Genomic DNA, 21,251 nt, shown 5'->3' with positions numbered 1-21,251 from the left:
ACGTAGAATGTATTTCTCATTATTTTTTTGTTATATATTTTACTCAATTTAAACAATTAAAAAATCTATGTCTGTTACGGTACTTTAATTTGTCCGTTCGAAGCGCTTATTAAATAGCTTAATTATTATTCTGTATGTACTTTGCTCATTATTGTCAACATTGAAGTGAAACAAAGGTAAATCATTTGAATGACTGAATCGATCCACAAACAAATCATTCTTATTATACATGTACAGGGCAAAACAATGATTAATATATATTTTATACAATATTTGAAATTGAACAGACTTAGAAAAACCAAAATGACGAGTCTGACAACTATTTATATTTATATGTTTATGTTTGTAACGCTTATATGTCACCTCGACAGTTCATTAGATGACGTCTAAAATGAAAAACACACGAAACGAAACTACATATTATCGAACTAAATACCAGGTATATTGTTTATTTTAGAACAGTGGTATACTACTGTTGCCTTTATTTAGACTATTTATGATTTGGATATATGTTTTACATTGCTATATATCAAATATGAGAATTTGAGTCAAATCGGTGAACAATTTATTGAATCACTAAGTGAGACTCATGTCAATTTGGTTTGTAAATTACATTCTTAAAATAGCCCATATTTCTATTTTTAATCTTTCCATGATCATGATGATATAGATTTTTAGAAAACCGCTAATAGTTATAGGTAAGACAACACAACTCTACCTTCGGTTTCGTTATAGTCGTGTTTAAAGATACGCATTGCGTATCAAGAACGATGCATTTTACTTCCTTGACGATAGAACACGGTACACGTAAGTTTACTATTATAATATTGTTATTTATATCTTCATGTATAATAACTAAGGTATATTGATCTGGCATTCTTATATTTTAAAAATTAATCTGGATCCATATATTCGGCTTTGTATACATAGGAGGTAGTATCCCTGTCGATGAGTCAATTATCGTTATATAGATAATGTTATATAGCCAAAACCTATATTTTATGGAAAATCGATAAAATTATATGACATCGAACAGCTGTGTTATAAATAAATATACCGCAGTTTGGTTACTTTATACCTGGTATCGATTAGAATTATCTATTAAGTTACTATATAGTTATTAATTTTATACTCACAATCAATTATACAAAATTTGCCAATATTTCAACATTTTTTTAGAATGATATATATCGTGCAGTGATGCACACATTTTACCGCCATGTCTTCATCAACCACTATCACAAGGTCTAAAGAAGAAGAAAATTTTCTGAATGTCGCTTTTATGCTGTCTAAACATTCACTCCAGGCACTTAGATTTATCGTTGATAGAGAAATTGACCCCGTTAGACTGCAGAAAGAAGTTTTCAAACATTGGAGCCAGATGAAGTGTCGATTAAGTCAAACACAACAGAAAATATTAAAACCACCACAAGGTATATATATTTTTTTAAATGATACGCGAAGTATTTCCATTTTTCTACGCTAATAGCATTATATTATTAATTAATTTCAGGAGTTTATTACAATTTATATTAGAAGGTATTTTAGTACAGCTTTTTTAGTATAGTTTTTGACATGGAAATAAAATAAGTACAGGTGTATTACAAATCATAACAATAAGTTAAAGCATAAACACTCAATCCACAAATAATACACACACATACTTAATTTGTCTATGTGGTTCTGGTCTTTGTTGTTATCTGCTGCTAAGAATAAGGTTTAGGCGGTGAATTAAGTTTATGATACTGTCACTCGAGCGTCTAATAGTAAAAGTCTGAAGATCAAGAGGGACGAAGTCTACTTTTACATATATTTTATATTACATTTAATGCATTATTGGCGTTTAAAATGCCGAATGCCTAAATAGTATAGGGTGAATATAAGATAACTATAAGTACTTTATCCTCAATTTATTTAAAATTGACAATTAAATGAAAGGAAGAAATACATTTTAAGAGATGCATGTACATGCTAAAAGTCAAAAGATGGTTTTTTTTTTTATATATATTTAGGTGTGGAACTTCGATCTGAACACCTGGATATATCGTTAATGACGTGCCTCCTGCGACATATTGTTGGAATGAAAATTTATGATAACGTGGTTCCTGTTTCAACTGATCACAATGATGAAGCAGCGATATCTACAATTAAATACTATAGAAATAAAATAGCCCATGCTACATATTTTAGCTTTCCAGATACAGAATTCCACAAAATTTGTGATGATGTCATAAAGGTTAGTACTTAAGATGATTCAGTATGCATTACGATCGGGAATTTTTGAAAAATTGCAGTGTATGTTACTAAAACTAAAAACAGCAAGCTACAAAAAAAAACTGATCTTGAAAATTTGTGAAAGAACTAATCTAAAAAAATTTGAAAGTTCAAATATAGAAGAAAGTTGTAGACATATCAATCAAGTATGTTCGGAAACAAACTTTAATAAGTGTTTGCATGCATAACTATACATGATGTGCTTTCATGGTTGTAATTGTAACCTTAAAAGAAACAGAGTTTAACAAAGTCAATTCGGAAATGATTTCAAAATAATGTCAAACTATGCAGGAATGATGGCCTGATAAACACAGAAATGTGTAATGCTGCTGCAGACCTAATATATTGATTTTCTTATAATTTTTCTGCAATATAATGTCTTTCTGAGTCACCTTAGCCATTGTCTTACAATTTTATTCTTTCGAAAAGATAAAGCAAATGTCCACAGCAGATTAAAACTGTTTTGTTAATAAGAATTTACTAAAAGGAGCAAATCATGATATTTCTAATTTTCAATGCAGTTGCATCTATGTATTCTATTCAAAAGTTCCTTAATCTTTTTTATAATACATACATTGTTTAAAATTAGCGGGATTTTATATTCATTGAGTTCTATCACAAATAGTTTATTGACATGCTAATGAATTAAGGACATATTTAGCATATTTTTTAAATACAAGCAGCTCTCCGCGAAAAAAATGTGAAAAAATGTGAAAGTTTTAAATTAAGTCATAATTTAATTCTGTTGTGGGGGGCCTCGGTGGCCAAGTGGTCTAAGTAGTTACTACTGTAATCACTAGCCAGTCAACGCTGAGGTTGGGATTCGAACCTCGCTCGTGCGGGTGCACTCGACTCCAATCTTAATTGACTAGGATTGTCAGTTTTCCTATCAAAGGTGGGTGGTTTTCTCCCGGCACTCCGGCTTCCTCCACCAATAAAAACTGGCCGCCACGAGATATCCTAAATGCGGTGCTTAAAAGTGACGTTAAAACACCAAAATCAATCAATCAATTCTGTTGCGCTGCTTTATATTAGCACGTGTTAAATGTTTGTATTAGATAAACATATGTGTTTTGAAATAAAGTATATATTTGTTTAGGGGCCAGCTGAAGGACGCCTCCGGGTGCGAGAATTTCTCGCTACATTGAAGACCTGTTGGTGACCTTCTGCTGTTGTTTTTTTCTATGGTCGGGTTGTTGTCTCTTTGTCACATTCCCCATTTCCATTCTCAATTTCATTATCAATTGTATTTTCTTGTATAAAGTAGTATATTCAATACTAGTGTGTTATTCATGGCATTCAGATGTTATTGGTAGAGGAAACCTGAGTAACCGAAGAGTACCACATAGCTTTGAGAAGGAAAAGATGGGAGTTGAGCGCAACTGTCATGTGTGATTCGAACTCATAACCTCACTGTTGACAGGCTAGTGATACAGTAGATCACCAACTAACAGCGCTAGAACACCGATGTCACTTGCATTTCGTAATTGACTTTATCATGAACGCGCAACGTTTTAAAGCTTAGGTAGCTACCATTTGATTTTTATGGGGGGCTAGGATGAAAAATTTTGTCCTGCATTTTCTTTTATTTGTAATCTCTGTCCTGCCTTTTTATTTTTCACTCTATCCGGTCCTGCTTTTTTTTTTTTAGTTTATCCGGACTTTTTTTACATAAATTGTCATCCTGCCTTTTTTTTTTACTCAAAACTCCTGTCCTGCCTATTTTTTTCAAATTTCATCCTAGCCCCCCATAAAAATCAAATGGTAGCTCCCTTAATGGGTATCGACCAAAAGAGACCAAAAAAAAAAAAAAAAAATCCTAAGGTGAACGTTGTCTGAAAGAGTTGGAACCTTAAATCACGAGGTTCACAATTTCCGTATATTTCTACAAAAAAGTTCAAATACTTAACGAAAGACGACACCATAATTTTTGCGATATAAAACAAGCTAAACACAAAAACCATTCATGACGCTAAACAGTTGGAAGTGTTATTCATACGCTAGCTTATATTTACGTTTCTTTCACATCTATTTTCCACATCATATTCAACAATTTAACATATTTGATTGAATGCTGAGGACGTGTTAATGATATTATCAGTGATATGTAAGATATCTTTTATTTATCACTAGGCTGTGAAAAAGTTAAACCCAACAATTGGAGCAGAAATCGAGTCATTCGGGCAAGCTAAACATCCTAGTAGAAATCGTAAGTTAAAGATAGAATTAATCAATTTTGCAAAACAATTTCTGATTTTCAAGTTTACAGAAATGCATTTATTCATAAAAAAAGAAGTAATATGGTGTTAGTGTATGTTTATTTATTTTATAAATGACACAGAATCCCTTCTCGCACTTGACAAAACCTAAATCATGGGATATCGCTGTTAATTTCAAAGGCAGCTGTATATAAGGGCTTCGACTTCGATCAAAGGATCACACCTTGATATAATAAAAAGACGAGAATATCGACGATGATGTATCATGTAAAATAGACATGATTTGTGTCATACAATTTAGTTTTGGACAAAGAAAACCAGTATAGAAGTTGGATAATGTCATGGTTTGCCAAACAAACTCAATGTTACTTTGCCAAAAATTTCATAATGAAACACTAAGGCATACAGAAACTACATTGATGTTTCTTAAATATGATTTCCCTATAATCAAGGGGGTGTTTTTAATACAAAACTTCTAAGAATATTTGTACAATAGCTTATCGAAGTGTTTGCATCATGTTGTGCCTGTTATTTATTGTACTTTTTAAAATAAAAAATGATACAAGATAATGTTTTATGCATTTCAGAGCTGCAATTCTCAACATCATTGTTTGACGCATGTCACGAAGGTAATAAGTCCCTGGTAGAAGTTTTACTCCAAGAAGGAGTTCCAATAAATGAAGCGAATCATTCTGGATTAACACCACTGCACATAGCATCACATGAAGGTCATACAAATGTCGTTGAACTTTTGCTCAGTAAAGGAGCTAAAGAAGTTGTAAATAAAGGTAACGAAAATGGATCATCACCCTTACACCTAGCGTCACATGAAGGTCATATAGAAATAGTGGAGTTGCTGCTACAAAATAGTGCCAACGTTCACCAAGTTAATAATCTCAAAACATCAACACCGTTACATCTGGCAGTACATGAAAATCATAAAGATGTGGTCGAACTTCTTCTTAAGAGTGGTGCAAAAGTAAATGAACAGAATAAAAATGGATCCACTGCACTACACCTAGCTAGTTACAACGGCCATACAGAGATCACGCAGCTGCTTTTTGAAAATGGTGCTGACGTTAATCAGTGTAAATCCGATAACAGATCACCTTTACACCTGGCCTGTAGGGAAGGCAGAGTGGACATAGTTAGATTATTATGCGAACATAAAGCTTGCGTCGATCAGAAAGACAACGATGGTCGAACAGCTTTATTTTACGCGGAAAAATACAAACGATCAGAAATAATTGAAATCTTGCAGCAAGCTTCAAATCCTGCAGTATAAACAAACTATTCCAGTTTTATTATAAATGGCGTTCATACTGATTATATTAATCATCATATAAATAAAATGAGAAGTTGGTCCAATGTCAATCAGTCAAAAACTACACAACAGCAAAATGTCTAGAAGACAGAATATTTAAGTACACATTTCAACAAAGATATATTCCAATCAGATACTCCTGCTTTATATTTTGTTCCAAAGAAAGTATATTGTTAAATAAACAATTTATTTCAAATTGCTTCTGAAGTGGACAAAAAAGTACAAGTTTTAAATCCTGATACATAAATTCATCATAAGTACCAGGCTAGAACTGAGCACAAAAAATGTCGACACTATTAAATATCCTTTTTGTTAGGAATTCCTATCAGAAGCACCCGCGCTTCTTTTAGTGGTGGTCAAAATACGTCTTTCCCATGTCAAAGTTCACAAATTTGAATAAAAAATACAATTGTACATATCTAAAATATATTTTAGCATCTAGTTCATTCAGCTAATATCAAGGTCTTTCCGCCAATGTAAGCAAGTTTCATAAACGCTTCAATTTGATATTGGTATATATACATATAGTAAACAATGACGAACGTCGCAAACATAGAAAATTTTTCAGGGTAGAGTTATTGTGAGAAATATATGGTAAGGTTTGGTAATTATGATATAATAAGATTGGTCAGTCCTAATTAAATACTGGTAATTCAGCAATTTATTAGGGCAAATCCGTAAAAAAAACATGTCCTTACTTCGTCACTACAGTATTTATCGAATACGATTTGAACCAACAGCTGGTTATATGTTCTGATGCATGTTAATGAACAAAATGTTCGAACTTACACAACAAATATTATAATACGTAGGTTTAAACGTTTTTAGGGGTTGCAAATTGTTGTAGTCAATAATACTTAAGAAGATTGTACAACATGAATAAAATTCTCATTAAAACACAAAAGAATAAAATGACCTTTTTATAACAAAGAACATAATAAGTAAACACATACATTTGGATTCGATAAAGTACAAAAATGTAGGTTGCAAATACTATAGAGAATGAATGTGTTCTAACATAAGGGGTTCTGTTCCGAGTTATTCCTTCTACATAGCTTATGTATATTAAGAAGACCAGTATGATAAGTTTCAAAAAAGTTATTCCTTAGAATTATCTTTGGACATATAATATTCCATCAAATGAACTAATTTTCGTAAAAAGTGCAATTATTCTGACAGAAAACCCCGTTTCGCCCCATTTTTTCATCTGCCACATTACATCTCTTTGTCAGTTTCCATTCACCAATATATATTTTTCCTTCAAGGTAAGAAAGTGTTCATAGAATGAGTATATTTATGGCTTTAATATTACTGTAAAATTGTGGTAATTTGCATCTTAACATTCAATTGATTATTTTCGAGATGTGTTTTAACAGCATATAGGTCCTCGTTTTACGAACAAGAATATAAAGATTCATTCTATTTTAAAACTTATTTTGTTCCAAATGTTTTTGTATTTCTTATTATATACTACTAGATGGATATTGTTGCTGTTGGAATATGGTTCCGTGTAGGTACCACAAGTTCAATATTCAGAAAGTATAAAAAAAAATAACAAACTCCAGGCAGATTAAAAAAAATGAAGACCTTAACTCATATAACATCAAACAATATTAATACACTGAAAAAGTGACTTGATAAAGGCATTTTCCGAAAACAAGGAGGGTCATCCGTGTCTCAGCAAAAAGTTGAACCAGTGGAATACCAAGAATTTTTTTATCCTTTCTGTAAAAAAAAATTCAATCGGATGATAGATTTTACTTATCAACTTCACTAATATAATACAACATTAAAGTTTTGATTCTAGGTACTGACGTTGTTTATCATCTTAAGATTTCACGTGTTTTAAAGTGTTCTTTTTATTTGTCATTGTATTTTTGAACCTAAACTGTTGAGTCCTTTTTTTATTATATCATTTTGGCGTAGCTCGGTAATTATGCATCCTGCCATTGTGGTATGGTAATTATTTTCATTTGTTTCTTTAATTTTTGTAAATGTTCTTTCTCTATAGGGTGTCTAATTGCAGTTTTGTGACCTCATTATTATTCTTATAGTGTTTAATATAAAATTGACTGCTGTATTCAACTTAAAACATTTTCACCTATTACGTATGTTTGTTTTGCTCACAAATTGATGTCTATATAGTGGTAGGTTTTTCGACTGTCATACAAGTGAGATGTTAAGCTAGGTTTAATCTACTATTTTCTTTATAAGTCAGGAATAAGCCAGTTGTTATCAATTTCTTTTACGTGTTGGAGTTTTGGATTTTGCAATTTGTTAAGGGACTTTCCGTTTTGAATTATCATTGGATTTTGGTATTTATGTTATTTTACTTTTTAAACCATGGCATAGTATTGCATTTTATTTTAACGTCAACCTATTAATTAAGAATAATTTAGCAATTAATGTTAAAACATCTTTATGCAAAGTTGACCTTACGGGGTCTTGGTTATTCTATTCATGTCTCTTTTGATCAAACAGCTGTTTAAGTATCTGTACATAGTAGAATTTCAGATTTCGGTTTATAACTTCCTGATGAAGGTATATTCAGTGAAACGCTACTGTTTCGCAAATTTATATAAAGTTATTTTTTGGCTGATGGCCTGTTATTCCAGAGGACACCATCAGTGCAGTAGTCAGTGCTACGTCGTTGATATGATTTATAACATATATTTCTAATTTTTCAGTTGAATCATTTAGAAAAAATGCATAACTAAGCTTCCACCTCTCTTATTTAAATTTTACATTAAATTTAGATGGTTTTTGCTATCCTGATTTGGTAAATTTTAATCATAAAGTTCTTCGGGAAATGTTACTTACCTGGCTTTATTTTTTTTTAATACAGAGGTGCGTTTTGGACGCACCATATTTAAACAATCTGTACTTTCATCTGATATCTAATCTCTTATGTCTATAGTTATTGTAAATATCTCACGGTTTAAGAGTTCTAGGAAAAAATTGGGCTGATATTAACGCTGAGATTATTGCCTGCGTTGCCGAAGACCAGAGCAGACTTCTAACTGTTGTGTTCGTTCATCTATCTTGCCGTTCGTTTGATCGAAAGAATTTTTGTAGTCAACTTTCGTCATATGTATATTGACCAGCAGCTTCGTAATGATAAAAAGCATGGTCTAAGAAATTTTAACATCTCTATTACAGGCACTCTCTGTTTGCGAATAGTTTGAAATATTTCAACATTCATTGTGCAAAGATATAATTTGTCGAATTTGTCTTCCCTTTTTAAGGGAATTATTTTATATTTCTTCTGCAGCTTGATGATGGTATGTTGTACTGTGTAAGCAGTTAGTTTTTACATCTTACGTGCAACCATTTTCGTCAAAGTGTTCTTTATTTCGATGATAGGGAAACATGCACAAAATATTCATCAATTCCATACAAAGACCTAAATCCAGATCCCGTGCATCGTATAAGCCATGGCTTTTAGACACTAATAACTTAGTCAAACCGTAATGACATTTCAATAAACCTGAACAGACTCTTTATCATGATCTAAAGACAGCATCACTTTAAAAAATATTTTTCGTTTTTTTTTATCTTTCACAGATAACTGTGTGCAGTTAATATTAATATATACAGTCTTAGTTTATCTTTGTTATAGGCATATGTACTTTTATTGTTAATTCATTATTCGGAAAGGGTTCTACATAACCCTGTGTATCGCCTTTTATTGTTGCTGTCAGTGTAAAAGTGCAATGTTGACTGTCAAACTAAGTCCATTTACCATGTTTATCAGTAAAATACAGCAAAAATATAAACGTATTTTTCTTGAGGAAGCTTCCTCCCAAGTTAAGTTCCATTTGCTAAAAATTCAAAGAAAATACCAAATCGTGTATTTCAATGTTTATTGTGAAAAAATATAAGTCCATTTAATAGTAAAAATATGAATAAAAAAAAATACATTTCAACATTTAGCTTTTTTATATTTGTTTGATTATTGAAAAGCTTCATGAAACGTTTCAGAAATGACCCCATACAAAAGTACACACAATAGTGAGGATTAAGCAACCATAAATGTCAAACGCTTATTTCATAATTATTTTCATATCAGTTTGCATTTTATGATGTAAAAATACCAGTAAACATGCTTTGCCAATTATTTATGATAAGAACTACTATTATTTTGCAATTTCATGGATCTGATAAAAGCTTTAATATTACTTAATTTTTGTATATTCTGATACTAATAATACTGTTCTTTTATTCAAAACCAATTTAGCGTATAGAATTTACATATACAAATATAAGAATCAGTGATTAACTACATTATGTGTTTTAAAATCACATACAGTTTTGAAGTCTTTAAATCATCTGCGCAGAATGACCGTCAATCGACAAATTATATAAATAATAAAATACGAGCATTATAGTATGAATAACGAGTCTTACCAGCTAAAATCTATAAAAGTACAAATAGAATGTTATGAACAGACCACGATTCTACATCCTGTCGACGTAACTGTTAACTTATGTTTGGACGCTGTTGAAGATCATTATATTATCAGACTGTTTGACAACATTCCACTGTATCGGTTGGACTTGCACTAATGGAGACTTTAGTCTATGAAAACTTGATTAATTTATCAGTAAGAATTTACTTTGACCTAGCTTTCGTGTGTCTCGTAACGAATATTTAGTAAATTCAGCTGATTGTTATCGTTGATCTAACGTTGTGTTGGTTGTTACAGCACTTGTTCAGGTTTGGGAAAGGTTGATCACATAATCACATGTTTGATCCAACAACTTAATTATGTAAATGTCCGATACAGGAGCTTGTAATAGTGGTTGCCGTTGGTTCATGTCTGACATACTTATTTAAGGTAAATTGATGTCTTATAAATTAGGCAATTGGTGTTTTTTTTCTTCTAAATTGATTCATATTTTGTATGGGTTTTTCCATACGGTTTCAGTTCACACATTAAATCTATAAAACCTGTCTTAAAGTTTCCTCGGAGTTCGGTATGTTTGTGATTTTGCCTTTTGCTAAAACAAACAAAAACATTTTGGTATAATCATACATCTTGACAACGTTACAAAATAATATGAGAATGAAATAATGCCTTTTGTTCCCTGCTTTGCCAACGTTTTCTGTATATGTACATAACTACCAATGCATTTTAAAAGTATGCCAACACATGTTCATTATTGACAAAATTATACAATACAAACACTATTGAAAATGCCTGTACCTAGTCAGGAATATGACAGTTCTTGTCAATTTGTTTTTGATGTGTTTTGTTATTTGATTTTGCCATGTGATTATGGACTTTCCGATTAGATTTTCCTCTAAGTTCAGTATTTTTGTGATTTTACTGTTTTTGCAAAATGATTCGGATAGACTCTGTAAGATGTATCACCACTAAGTTTGTTCCGATAAAAAAAAAGAACACACTGGATAGAAGTACATATTTAAAACTAAATTGGTCCGACGCATAAGTGTAAAATATAAAACTATGACGTCGACAAGCACAGCTCTGCTCCTTTTATTATACAACTTAGTACTTCGACTATAAACCTAATTGACAAAAAAATTTAAATATCTCGAATTTGAAGATTTTTCGAAATGCCTGATTTTGAGGTTAGATACATCGCCTTATTATCTTTAGTTTATTAATTCCAATGATGTATTGATTTTTTCTAATATTACTTATACAAGAAAAACAATTCCTTTCAGATGTCGAAAGCCTTCTTGTTTTTGGTAGCCATTGCATCGGGGATTTCACAGACTGGAGGTAAAACACCAATGATAGTAAACCTTCATTCCACACACCCCTGTCTCTTGCTATCTGCAAGTATATATATCACGCGATATAATAGTAAACCTTCATTCCACACACCCCTGTCCCTTGCTGTCTGCATGTATATATATCACGCGATATAATAGTAAACCTCCATTCCACACACCCCTGTCTCTTGTTATCTGCATGTATATATATCACGCGATATAATAGTATCACAAGTACATCCATATGAAGATATTTCACAAAAAGGTGTAATCTTAGATAAACAAAATTTTCTATCAAATAATTAATTATCTATTTGTATGATTCGCACAAAAACTTTGTGTTAAAATACTGCCGCAAAACATTAGTCGAAGACTCTATTTCAATTACTAGCATGAAAATTGTATAATGTTGTCCCATATATATATCGTCATGTATCGATTTTAAAGAATCTTCCTTCTTCATAAAAAAAATTACGCCTGTCTTGATACTTTACAAAAAATAACTATAATCATAGAATGCAAAATATTGTTATTATTAGAATATAGGTACACTTCATCAATTACATGCAAATGCCAACCTTCATAATATATTATATCATCAAGTGAAAACAGGTTAATTTCGAAAACCTTTTTTAAATTCAGCAACGTGTCATGACAACGAAATAGGCGATTTGATGGAAGGACAGGTTTTGGATCATCCCACTCGGCCATGTCAAAGATATATTTGCCAAAATGATACACTAATAACAGTTAATTCAGGTAAGTTAACTTTAAAAGAAATATACTGATTTATAGTTTTGCTGCTGGTTGATTCAATTAATGTAAATTACAACTACAAGGATAAACTGAAATAGTTATTTTATACCAGGAACTCATTACATTTGAGTTAAACGAAAATATAAAATAAGTCACAATAAATGAAACTATTCTTAATATTTGTTGGAGATCTGAATGAAGTAATAAGGTTTTGAATTATGTTATTATGTCGAGCAGCAATCCGACAGTAATTATGTCTGTTATGTCTGTTACGTCTGTTATGTCTGTTATGTCTGTTATGTCTGTCATGTCGGAATTTGTTGTTATACAAGTGATTGATTTACCGATAACTACTAAACGTATCGTCAGTGCAAACTCATTGCGACTCAGATTTTTTTTAGTGTCGTAAACTTTAATAATATAAAATTACAAAAAACGATAAAATGTCTATCTTGCTGAAAAAGTTTTTATCATTTCAGGCTGTGTGTTCAATGGTACTTGTTACAGAATAGATAGCGAATGGCAATCGGGATGTCAAACATATAAATGTGACGTCAAATTTAAAAATAATACTGTATGGTATATATCGGAAGTAAAAACACCACGTAAGTAAGGTCCAGAATATTTTTATCAATAAAAAATTTAAAAAAAAGGGAAAAGACGATTACCCTTCCGGAGCACATTAGTCTTTAGTTTTCTATGTTGTATCTTCTGTGCTATTAGCTGTCTGTTTGTCTTTTTTTAGCCATGGCGTTGTCAGTGTATTTTAAATCTATGAGTTTGGCCTCCCTCTGGTATTTTTCGTCCCTCTTTTACCGGATTTCTTTATGACAGAATGTGTATGGTTTAAAGATAAGCCGTTCCCAATAAATGACCGATAATCGTTCTTAATTTTTGCTACCATGTTTATGTTTGTTTTTATTTTTAAATTCCATATATTATAAAACTTAAGTTTTCTCCTTTTAATTGTTTGACATTTGTGTTATTTCATGGCCCTTAACAGCTGACTATACGGTATAGGTTTTCTTCATTGCTAAAGGCCGTACGTTATAAAGAAAATCTATGTCATTTGGTTTCTAGTGAGACAATAATACCACATCTTCTTGGGAGTTAAAGAATTGTCTTTACATGTAGTATCTAGATCTGCTTACTTTTCCGGTTAACCTGAGATCATCCCGTTGACCGTTGAAGTAGTTTTTTTGTCATGGCGTTGTAAGTTGTTTTGTCAATTTAAGAGTTTGAATGTATCATTGGTATCTAAGAATCTGCCTATATGCAAGAAAACTGTATTAGTTGTACAAATCTACATGTATGTGTACCGATAACATTTCGAGATTATCTTTTTATCATACGGAAATCATATATAATTTAGATATATATTGATAATACCATCTCCCGCCATAACATAAATATTTTCTATAACCAAACCAAATGATTATGCCCCCCAAAAATCTCTTAATATTAATCACATACCACTTTGCCTGACCGAAGACGCGAGTTTTGTTTACAACAGCCATCAAAGGTATAAATATATAATGAAATACGCGCGTTTCGTCTACATAAGACTAATCAGTGACGTTCTGGTTAAAATAGTTATAAAGCCAAACAACTACAAAGTTGTAGAGCATTGGCAAAGACTCATCAGTGACCTCTTGTATACACAGCCTAAACATACTAGTAATTACACTATAGCCTTAGAATGTAGTCCCATTTACTGGACACACAAATAAAAAAAAAATCAAAGCGATTTGCCTGCAGATTGAAAGATTGGTATACAGAGCCTTCATGTCCACAAACCCCGCCAAATAACTGGCGTGATCTCAGGCGCTTCTGAAATTACGCTCCACGTGTGCGTACAAAAGCTTGAATCATCTGAAGCGTTCTTATTTGTTTACTTTTCTACATTCGTTAGATCTCATAAACATGTTTAACCCCGCCGCATTTTTGCGCCTGCCCCAAGTCAGGAGCATCTGGCCTTTGTAAGTCATGTATTTTGTTTAATTTTATTTTCTTGTGTACAATTTGGAGTTTAGTATGGCGTTCATTATCACTGAACTGTTTGGGGCAAGCTGAAGGACGCCTCCGGGTGCGAGAATTTCCCGCTGCATTGAAGACCTGTTGGTGACCTTCTGCTGTTGTTTGTTCTATGGTCGGGTTGTTGTCTCTTGACACATTCCCCATTTCCATTCTCAATTTCATTACAACATTAGCCAGTTTAGGTGTACAAGTGAAGAACATTGCTGCGAGGAATTTAATTTTTAAATTTTAAAGCAAACATATTTCTTACCACAAGCCACATAGATTTAGAAGCTTGTAAGAATGGCTTATCTAAACATGTTTGACATAACAATTAATGAGTCTACTTGTAGTTAACAATTTGAGTTTATATGAAGTGATATCTAATTCTCACTATGAATATCTTGAGGTTAAATGTTAAACGGGTCCAAGAAGGCTTGTATCGTTTCATTCATTTAAACAATATGAATAATTATTTTAGGCTGCGAACATGGTGATAAATGTTTTGAAAAAGGTCAAGAATGGGTAGAGAAATGTGGTACTTACACATGCAAAGTAGTTAAAAGTAACAGCACATATATTTGTGAACCAATTAGAATACGACAAGGTGAGGTATACCAATCTGATTCACTTTCGTAAGAAAAGTTTCACCTAAAGGTCACCATGATCCCTATCATATCGTGCAGAAATTTTTCAAATGTTTATATCCATTTTTTCTTATGATGAATTCTTGGATTTTATCCTGCTCATAAACACATGTGTCCTAGATCGATATCTGTCTCTCACCAACGGGTTCCTAAGGAATATGTCGGAACACAAAACAAAATCCACAAAAAATCCAGCAAAACAACAGGTTGAGCAAAATAATAATAAAATACATATTCTAATATGACTTCATTAGCTTTGTAAAGAAACCATACTTTATTATCCAATAAAATTAGTTTACACAAAAGTCATGCGTATATTGACTACGGCAGAAAAATAAATTTTATCAAATTGGTATACGCATTTAATGTATTTCATTAACTTGGGACACTTTCAAACACTAAATTGATACACATTTTGTTACTAATACTTTCACAATGACAACAATGTGTTACAATTCGAAATTGACATATTTGACCAAGATACCGCAACGTTCATGTTGGCAGTTCTAACTTCAAAACCCCTCCCTCTGAAAACACGTTTCATCCATCCTGTTATAAGGCATGTACATAATAATTTCATTGAAACATATGATCTGACTATAAAATATAAAATAAAGTATAGGATAATTATAACTGTTGTACTGAAATGACAAAATTGTTTCATATTTATGATAAAATTGATTGACCCTAGCAGGGAATCGTACCCCATTCACCTATAAAAAATATCGCTCTGGCAAAAAGAATCACGAATATAATGCCTACCCATGTTAAAACTACAAAAAAGTATAGCTGGCATTATATATTTCTGAATCCAGCCGTTGTTAAACACTTCTAAATAGAAATTACTTGGCTTCATTACAAAATGTAGATAAATTTCATGCATCCAAGTATTTTTAAAAACCGGATGTATAAATATTATTATACTGCAATCAGCTATTTTACTATACAGATAAAGCTATACGTATACACGTTAGCTTTATACGGCAATGACCTCAACTATCCTGTAAGCCCCGCCTACTTACCAGAACTACTGTATTTCATCAACAACGTCACGTCACAACCATGACAACGTGTAGTAACAATGGTCAAACGTTTATGAATTTAAACTTGTTATGTCTTCAAATTGGTAATTTATATACCATGTTTATTAAATGTTTTTAATTAAGTTCGTTTTCCCTTTCTAATTCTTTTCAATGTCTTACCACCGGGACTACGCTCATAGGGAAATACCCCAAAATGGTACCCCATGAGGGAAATTCCAAACACGTTTTTTTAACAACAATTTGTTACATATTTTTTTATTTTTTTTTATTTTTTTGTCGATTTTAGTATAAACACAATATACGTATAGTGTCTTGAAATATGAAATTTATTTGTATTCGGCACGAAATGGGAAAATGCTCGGTACAACCTCGCATTTCTCTCGTTTCTAAGCCTCATACAAATAAATTTCATATTTCAAGACACTATACGTATATTGTCTAATTAAACGTTAGGAGCTTCATTCCGAAAATATCCAATGGAATAGCTGTATACATTAACTCAACTTTTCCTGTGGTAGTTAGAACATTAGAACTACCGGTAGCTTTGGATTCTAAAAGAGGGGCGAAAGATACCAGCTACAATCGAACTCATCAGTCAAAAACTAACCAGCAATATTATGTCATAAAAAAGAAATATAACAGTATAAAAAATGGTACATAAAACAGATTATATAGAAAACTAGTGACAGAGATACACGAACCATAACACGAATGAAGGTTATCTCCATGCTTCGGAAGGGTAATCAAATGCTGTTCAAAATAAAGCACCAGTTGTGCTGCTCATTTATGTACAAACTCAAAACACCTATTACATCAAGCTTCAACACAATAACAACTGTCTATTTACCAGATAGTCCATTAATAATCAAAACACCTATTCCATCGAGCTTCAACACCATAACAACTGTCTATTTACCAGATAGTCCATTAACAATCAAAACACCTATTACATCGAGCTTCAACACCATAACAACTGTCTATTAAACAGTTAGTCCATTAACAATCAAAACACTTATTACATCGAGATTCATCACCATAACAACTGTCTATTTACCAGATAGTCCATTAACAATCAAAACACCTATTACATCGAGCTTCAACACCATAACAACTGTCTATTTACCAGTTAGTCCATTAACAATCAAAACAAATATTACATCGAGATTCAACACCATAACAACTGTCTATTTACCAGATAGTCCATTAACAATCAAAACATATGTTACATCGAGCTTCAAGACCATAACAACTGTCTATTGACCAGATAGTTCATTAACAATCAAAACACCTATTACATCGAGCTTCAACACCATAACAACTGTCTATTTACCAAATAGTCCATTAACAATCAAAACACTTATTACATCGAGCTTCAACACCGTAACAACTGCCTATTTACCAGATAGTCCATTAACAATCAAAACACCTATTACATCGAGCTTCAACATCATAACAACTGTCTATTTACCAAATAGTCCATTAACAATCAAAACACTTATTACATCGAGCTTCAACACCATAACAACTGTCTATTTACCAGTTAGTCCATTAACAATCAAAACAAATATTACATCGAGATTCAACACCATAACAACTGTCTATTTACCAGATAGTCCGTTAACAATCAAAACATATGTTACATCGAGCTTCAACACCATAACAACTGTCTATTGACCAGATAGTTCATTAACAATCAAAACACCTATTACATCGAGCTTCAACACCATAACAACTGTCTATTTACCAGATAGTCCATTAACAATCAAAACACCTATTACATCGAGCTTCAACACCATTATAACTGTCTATTTACCAGAGTCCATTAACAATCAAAACACTTATTACATCGAGCTTCAACACCATAATAACTGTCTATTTACCAGAGAGTCCATCAGATAGTCCATTAACAATCAAAACACTTATTACATCGAGCTTCAACACCATAACAACTGTCTATTTACCAGATAGTCCATTAGCAATGAAAACACCTATTACATCGAGCTTCAACACCATAACAACTGTCTATTTACCAGATAGTCCATTAACAATTAAAACACCTATTACATCGAGCTTCAACACCATAACAACTGTCTATTTGCCACATAGTCCATTAACAATCAAAACACCTATAACATCGAGCTTCAACACCAAAACAACTGATTATTCACCAGATAGTCCATTAACAATGAAAACACCTATTACATCGCGATTCAACACCATAACAACTGTCTATTTACCAGATAGTCCATTAACAATTAAAACATATATTACATCGAGCTTCAACACCATAACAACTGTTTATTTACCAGATAGTCCATTAACAATCAAACACCTATTACATCGCGATTCAACACCATAACAACTGTCTATTTACCAGATAGTCCATTAACAATCAAAACACCTATTACATCGAGCTTCAACACCATAACAACTGTCTATTTACCAGATAGTCCATTAACAATCAAAACACTTATTACATCGGGCTTTAACACCATAACAACTGTCTATTTACCAGATAGTCCATTAACAATTAAAACATATATTACATCGAGCTTCAACACCATAACAACTGTGTATTCACCAGATAGTCCATTAACATTCAAAACACCTATTACATCGCGATTCAACAACATAACAACTGTCTATTTACCAGATAGTCCATTAACAATCAAACCACCTATTACATCGAGCTGCAACACCATAACAACTGTCTATTTACCAGATAGTCCATTAACAATCAAAACACTTATTACATCGAGCTTTAACACCATAACAACTGTCTATTTCCCAGATAGGCCATTAACAATCAAAACACCTATTACATCACGCTTCAACACCATAACAACTGTCTATTTAGCAGATAGTCCATTAACAATCAAAACATCTATTACATCGAGCTTCAACACCATAACAACTGTCTATTTACCAGATAGTCCATGAACAATCAAAACACCTATTACATCGAGCTTCAACACCATAACAACTGTCTATTTACCAGTTAGTCCATTAACAATAAAAAAAAATATGAAATCGTCACAGCAAAATTTCTTTTTAGAATACAAGGGGGGGGGGGCTGTGTTTTTTTCTCATTGACTCGAGTGGCATTGATGATTCTTTTGAAGACGAAACGCGCGTCACGCGTACACAATTTCAATCCGTATTTCTATGTTGAGTTTACTCCAAGCATTAGCAACGACACACAAATTGCCATTTAATGTGCATATGGCAATGGTTTCTTTCATTCTGTGCATTTAGTTTAGTTGTCAGTGTCGTCTTCTGTATATCAAGCTATTTATAGGCGACAACTCTTTTAATACTTTAATATCATTCCATTTTGTTTATCATCCGTTAAGAAAGTCTTCTTCATAAAAAAGGGACGAACGATACCAGAGGGACAGTCAAACTCATAGAGTGAAAATAAACTGACAACGCCATGACTAAAATTAGAAATACAAACATACAAATAATAGTACAGAAAACACAACATAAAAAAACTAAAGACTTAGCAACACGAATCCCACCAAAAACTAGAAGGGTAAGCAGACCTTGCTCCGCATGTGTCACCCGTCGTATTGCTTATGTTATTACAAATCCGGTAAACTAGTCTTATTCGGTAAGTCGCATTCGTGAAAAGGGAAGGGTGGTGTTGTAGTAGTGACAACATAAGGAACATATCCGATATCATCTGTGAAACGGTTATTCCATAAAGGTCAATCAACTCGTGATGGCGTCTGTAAAATTACGAAGGGATGATTTCAACTTCACCATTTGGAATTCCTGGTTTAATAGCTTCCCTGTGATCAGAAATCCTCTATCAAATAAGGAAACTCATGATAGGAAATACAAGCCCCGGAATATCGTATCAATCAGGAAATATATATTCCGTACGCGGGCGCTGCTGGAATGTTGCTACATAGAAAGTTGCTACATAGAAAAAAAAAGTGTTGGTGTAAGCAACTTTGTATATATAAAAAAAACAACTTTAAAGAACCCTATCCTTGGGGAAAAATAAAACGGTCCTAATGTAGTAATGAAAATAAAAAAAACATCTATGTGATTAAATATGAAGCTTCTGCGATGCTTATTGTCTATAAGCAACAAACCGGTTATTTATGAATTTGTTTTTGCTATTTAGAATGTACGGATATTAATGGTAATTGTCACGGTTCGGGAGATACATTTCCATTCAATTGTACTGGAATTCCGTGCGACTGTACATGCGCAACTGATGCTAATCCAGTCCGGTATAGATGTCAAGTTCCGAATGTAAAGTAAGTGTTATCTTAGGAAGCATCAGAGGATAAAATGAAGGAATACTGTACGACATTTAAGTGGAGTGTGGAACGTTTGTTTTGATGAAAAACCACTTCTGCACCAAATATTGAACATTTTAGAATATTACTGAAAACAGTTGTTTATAAATCATCTTAGTAAGAATTATTTACCCTTTGACTTGTGTTGAAATATCATTTATTCCTGTATATATTTATATTGTTAGATTTTAAATAAGAATATCTTCATATATGTTAGCATTGTTCAAATAAACATTTGTCCGCATGCATTGTCTGTTTACTATTATTCCAACTGTAGAGCACAGTAGATATGAACTATTATACTCAAAACTGAAAGCTGATAAATTTTAGAAATTATTGGAAATTAAGATTTAAACTTTAAGAATTAAAAACTTTAAAGTTAACCTTAGTTGGATGTTACTTTTATGTTTAGGTCCGTTTGATTATATAGATTTTAACGTGTTTCGGAAGTAATACATTCTTCGTCTCTGGGTGCAGGACTATACTAAGTCAGTACTGTTTCCAAGGAATTGTGAAGACTAGTTTGTTGCCTAGGGTTGATTTTTTTGCTATTCAATCGGATTGTTGACTCTTTGAAGCAATCCTGGTGGTCATTTTCTATTCTATTAGCATACATTTGTTTGGCTATAAGCGTTATTAAGAAGCAAGTAATTAAAAAAAGGGTATACTTCTTCTACATGTGGACAAATTAAAGAATTTTCTCCAGAAAAAAGTATATGTACATAAGTTTGATAATGAAAACTATCCATTTTGTTATAAAAAGACATATGCTAATTTTATTTTAATTTGAGGTTTTATATGACTTTAATGTAGTATTGTCAATCAATTTTAACGTCTGAACTTTAACAGATAAATTTCAAAATTAACAAATGGTACATCAAATTAATTTCGGTATTCGAAACTGTCTTTATTCCTG

General features: G+C 32.1%; 1 protein-coding gene and 1 long non-coding RNA gene across 2 annotated transcripts; both read left to right on the top strand.

The window, feature by feature from the left end:
- Positions 1-707: 707 nt before the first annotated feature.
- On the top strand, positions 708-5,856 carry LOC143080549 (uncharacterized). The gene is made up of 5 exons (XM_076256437.1): positions 708-807; positions 1,180-1,433; positions 2,013-2,236; positions 4,408-4,483; positions 5,081-5,856. The coding sequence occupies exons 2-5, from the start codon at positions 1,220-1,222 to the stop codon at positions 5,776-5,778; spliced, it is 1,212 nt and encodes a 403-aa protein (XP_076112552.1). The 5' UTR covers positions 708-807; positions 1,180-1,219; the 3' UTR covers positions 5,779-5,856.
- Positions 5,857-11,504: 5,648 nt separating this feature from the next.
- On the top strand, positions 11,505-20,650 carry LOC143078374 (uncharacterized). Its single transcript, XR_012979197.1, has 5 exons — positions 11,505-11,567; positions 12,203-12,319; positions 12,796-12,921; positions 14,814-14,939; positions 20,158-20,650. It is a non-coding gene; the product is annotated as an uncharacterized LOC143078374 (long non-coding RNA).
- Positions 20,651-21,251: the final 601 nt, after the last annotated feature.

This window comes from Mytilus galloprovincialis, chromosome 6 (genome assembly GCF_965363235.1).
Source record: "Mytilus galloprovincialis chromosome 6, xbMytGall1.hap1.1, whole genome shotgun sequence".
NCBI classification, from domain to species: Eukaryota; Metazoa; Mollusca; class Bivalvia; order Mytilida; family Mytilidae; genus Mytilus; species Mytilus galloprovincialis.
Note: the sequence above shows the minus strand (reverse complement) of the source record. Positions and strands in the feature narration are given on the sequence as shown.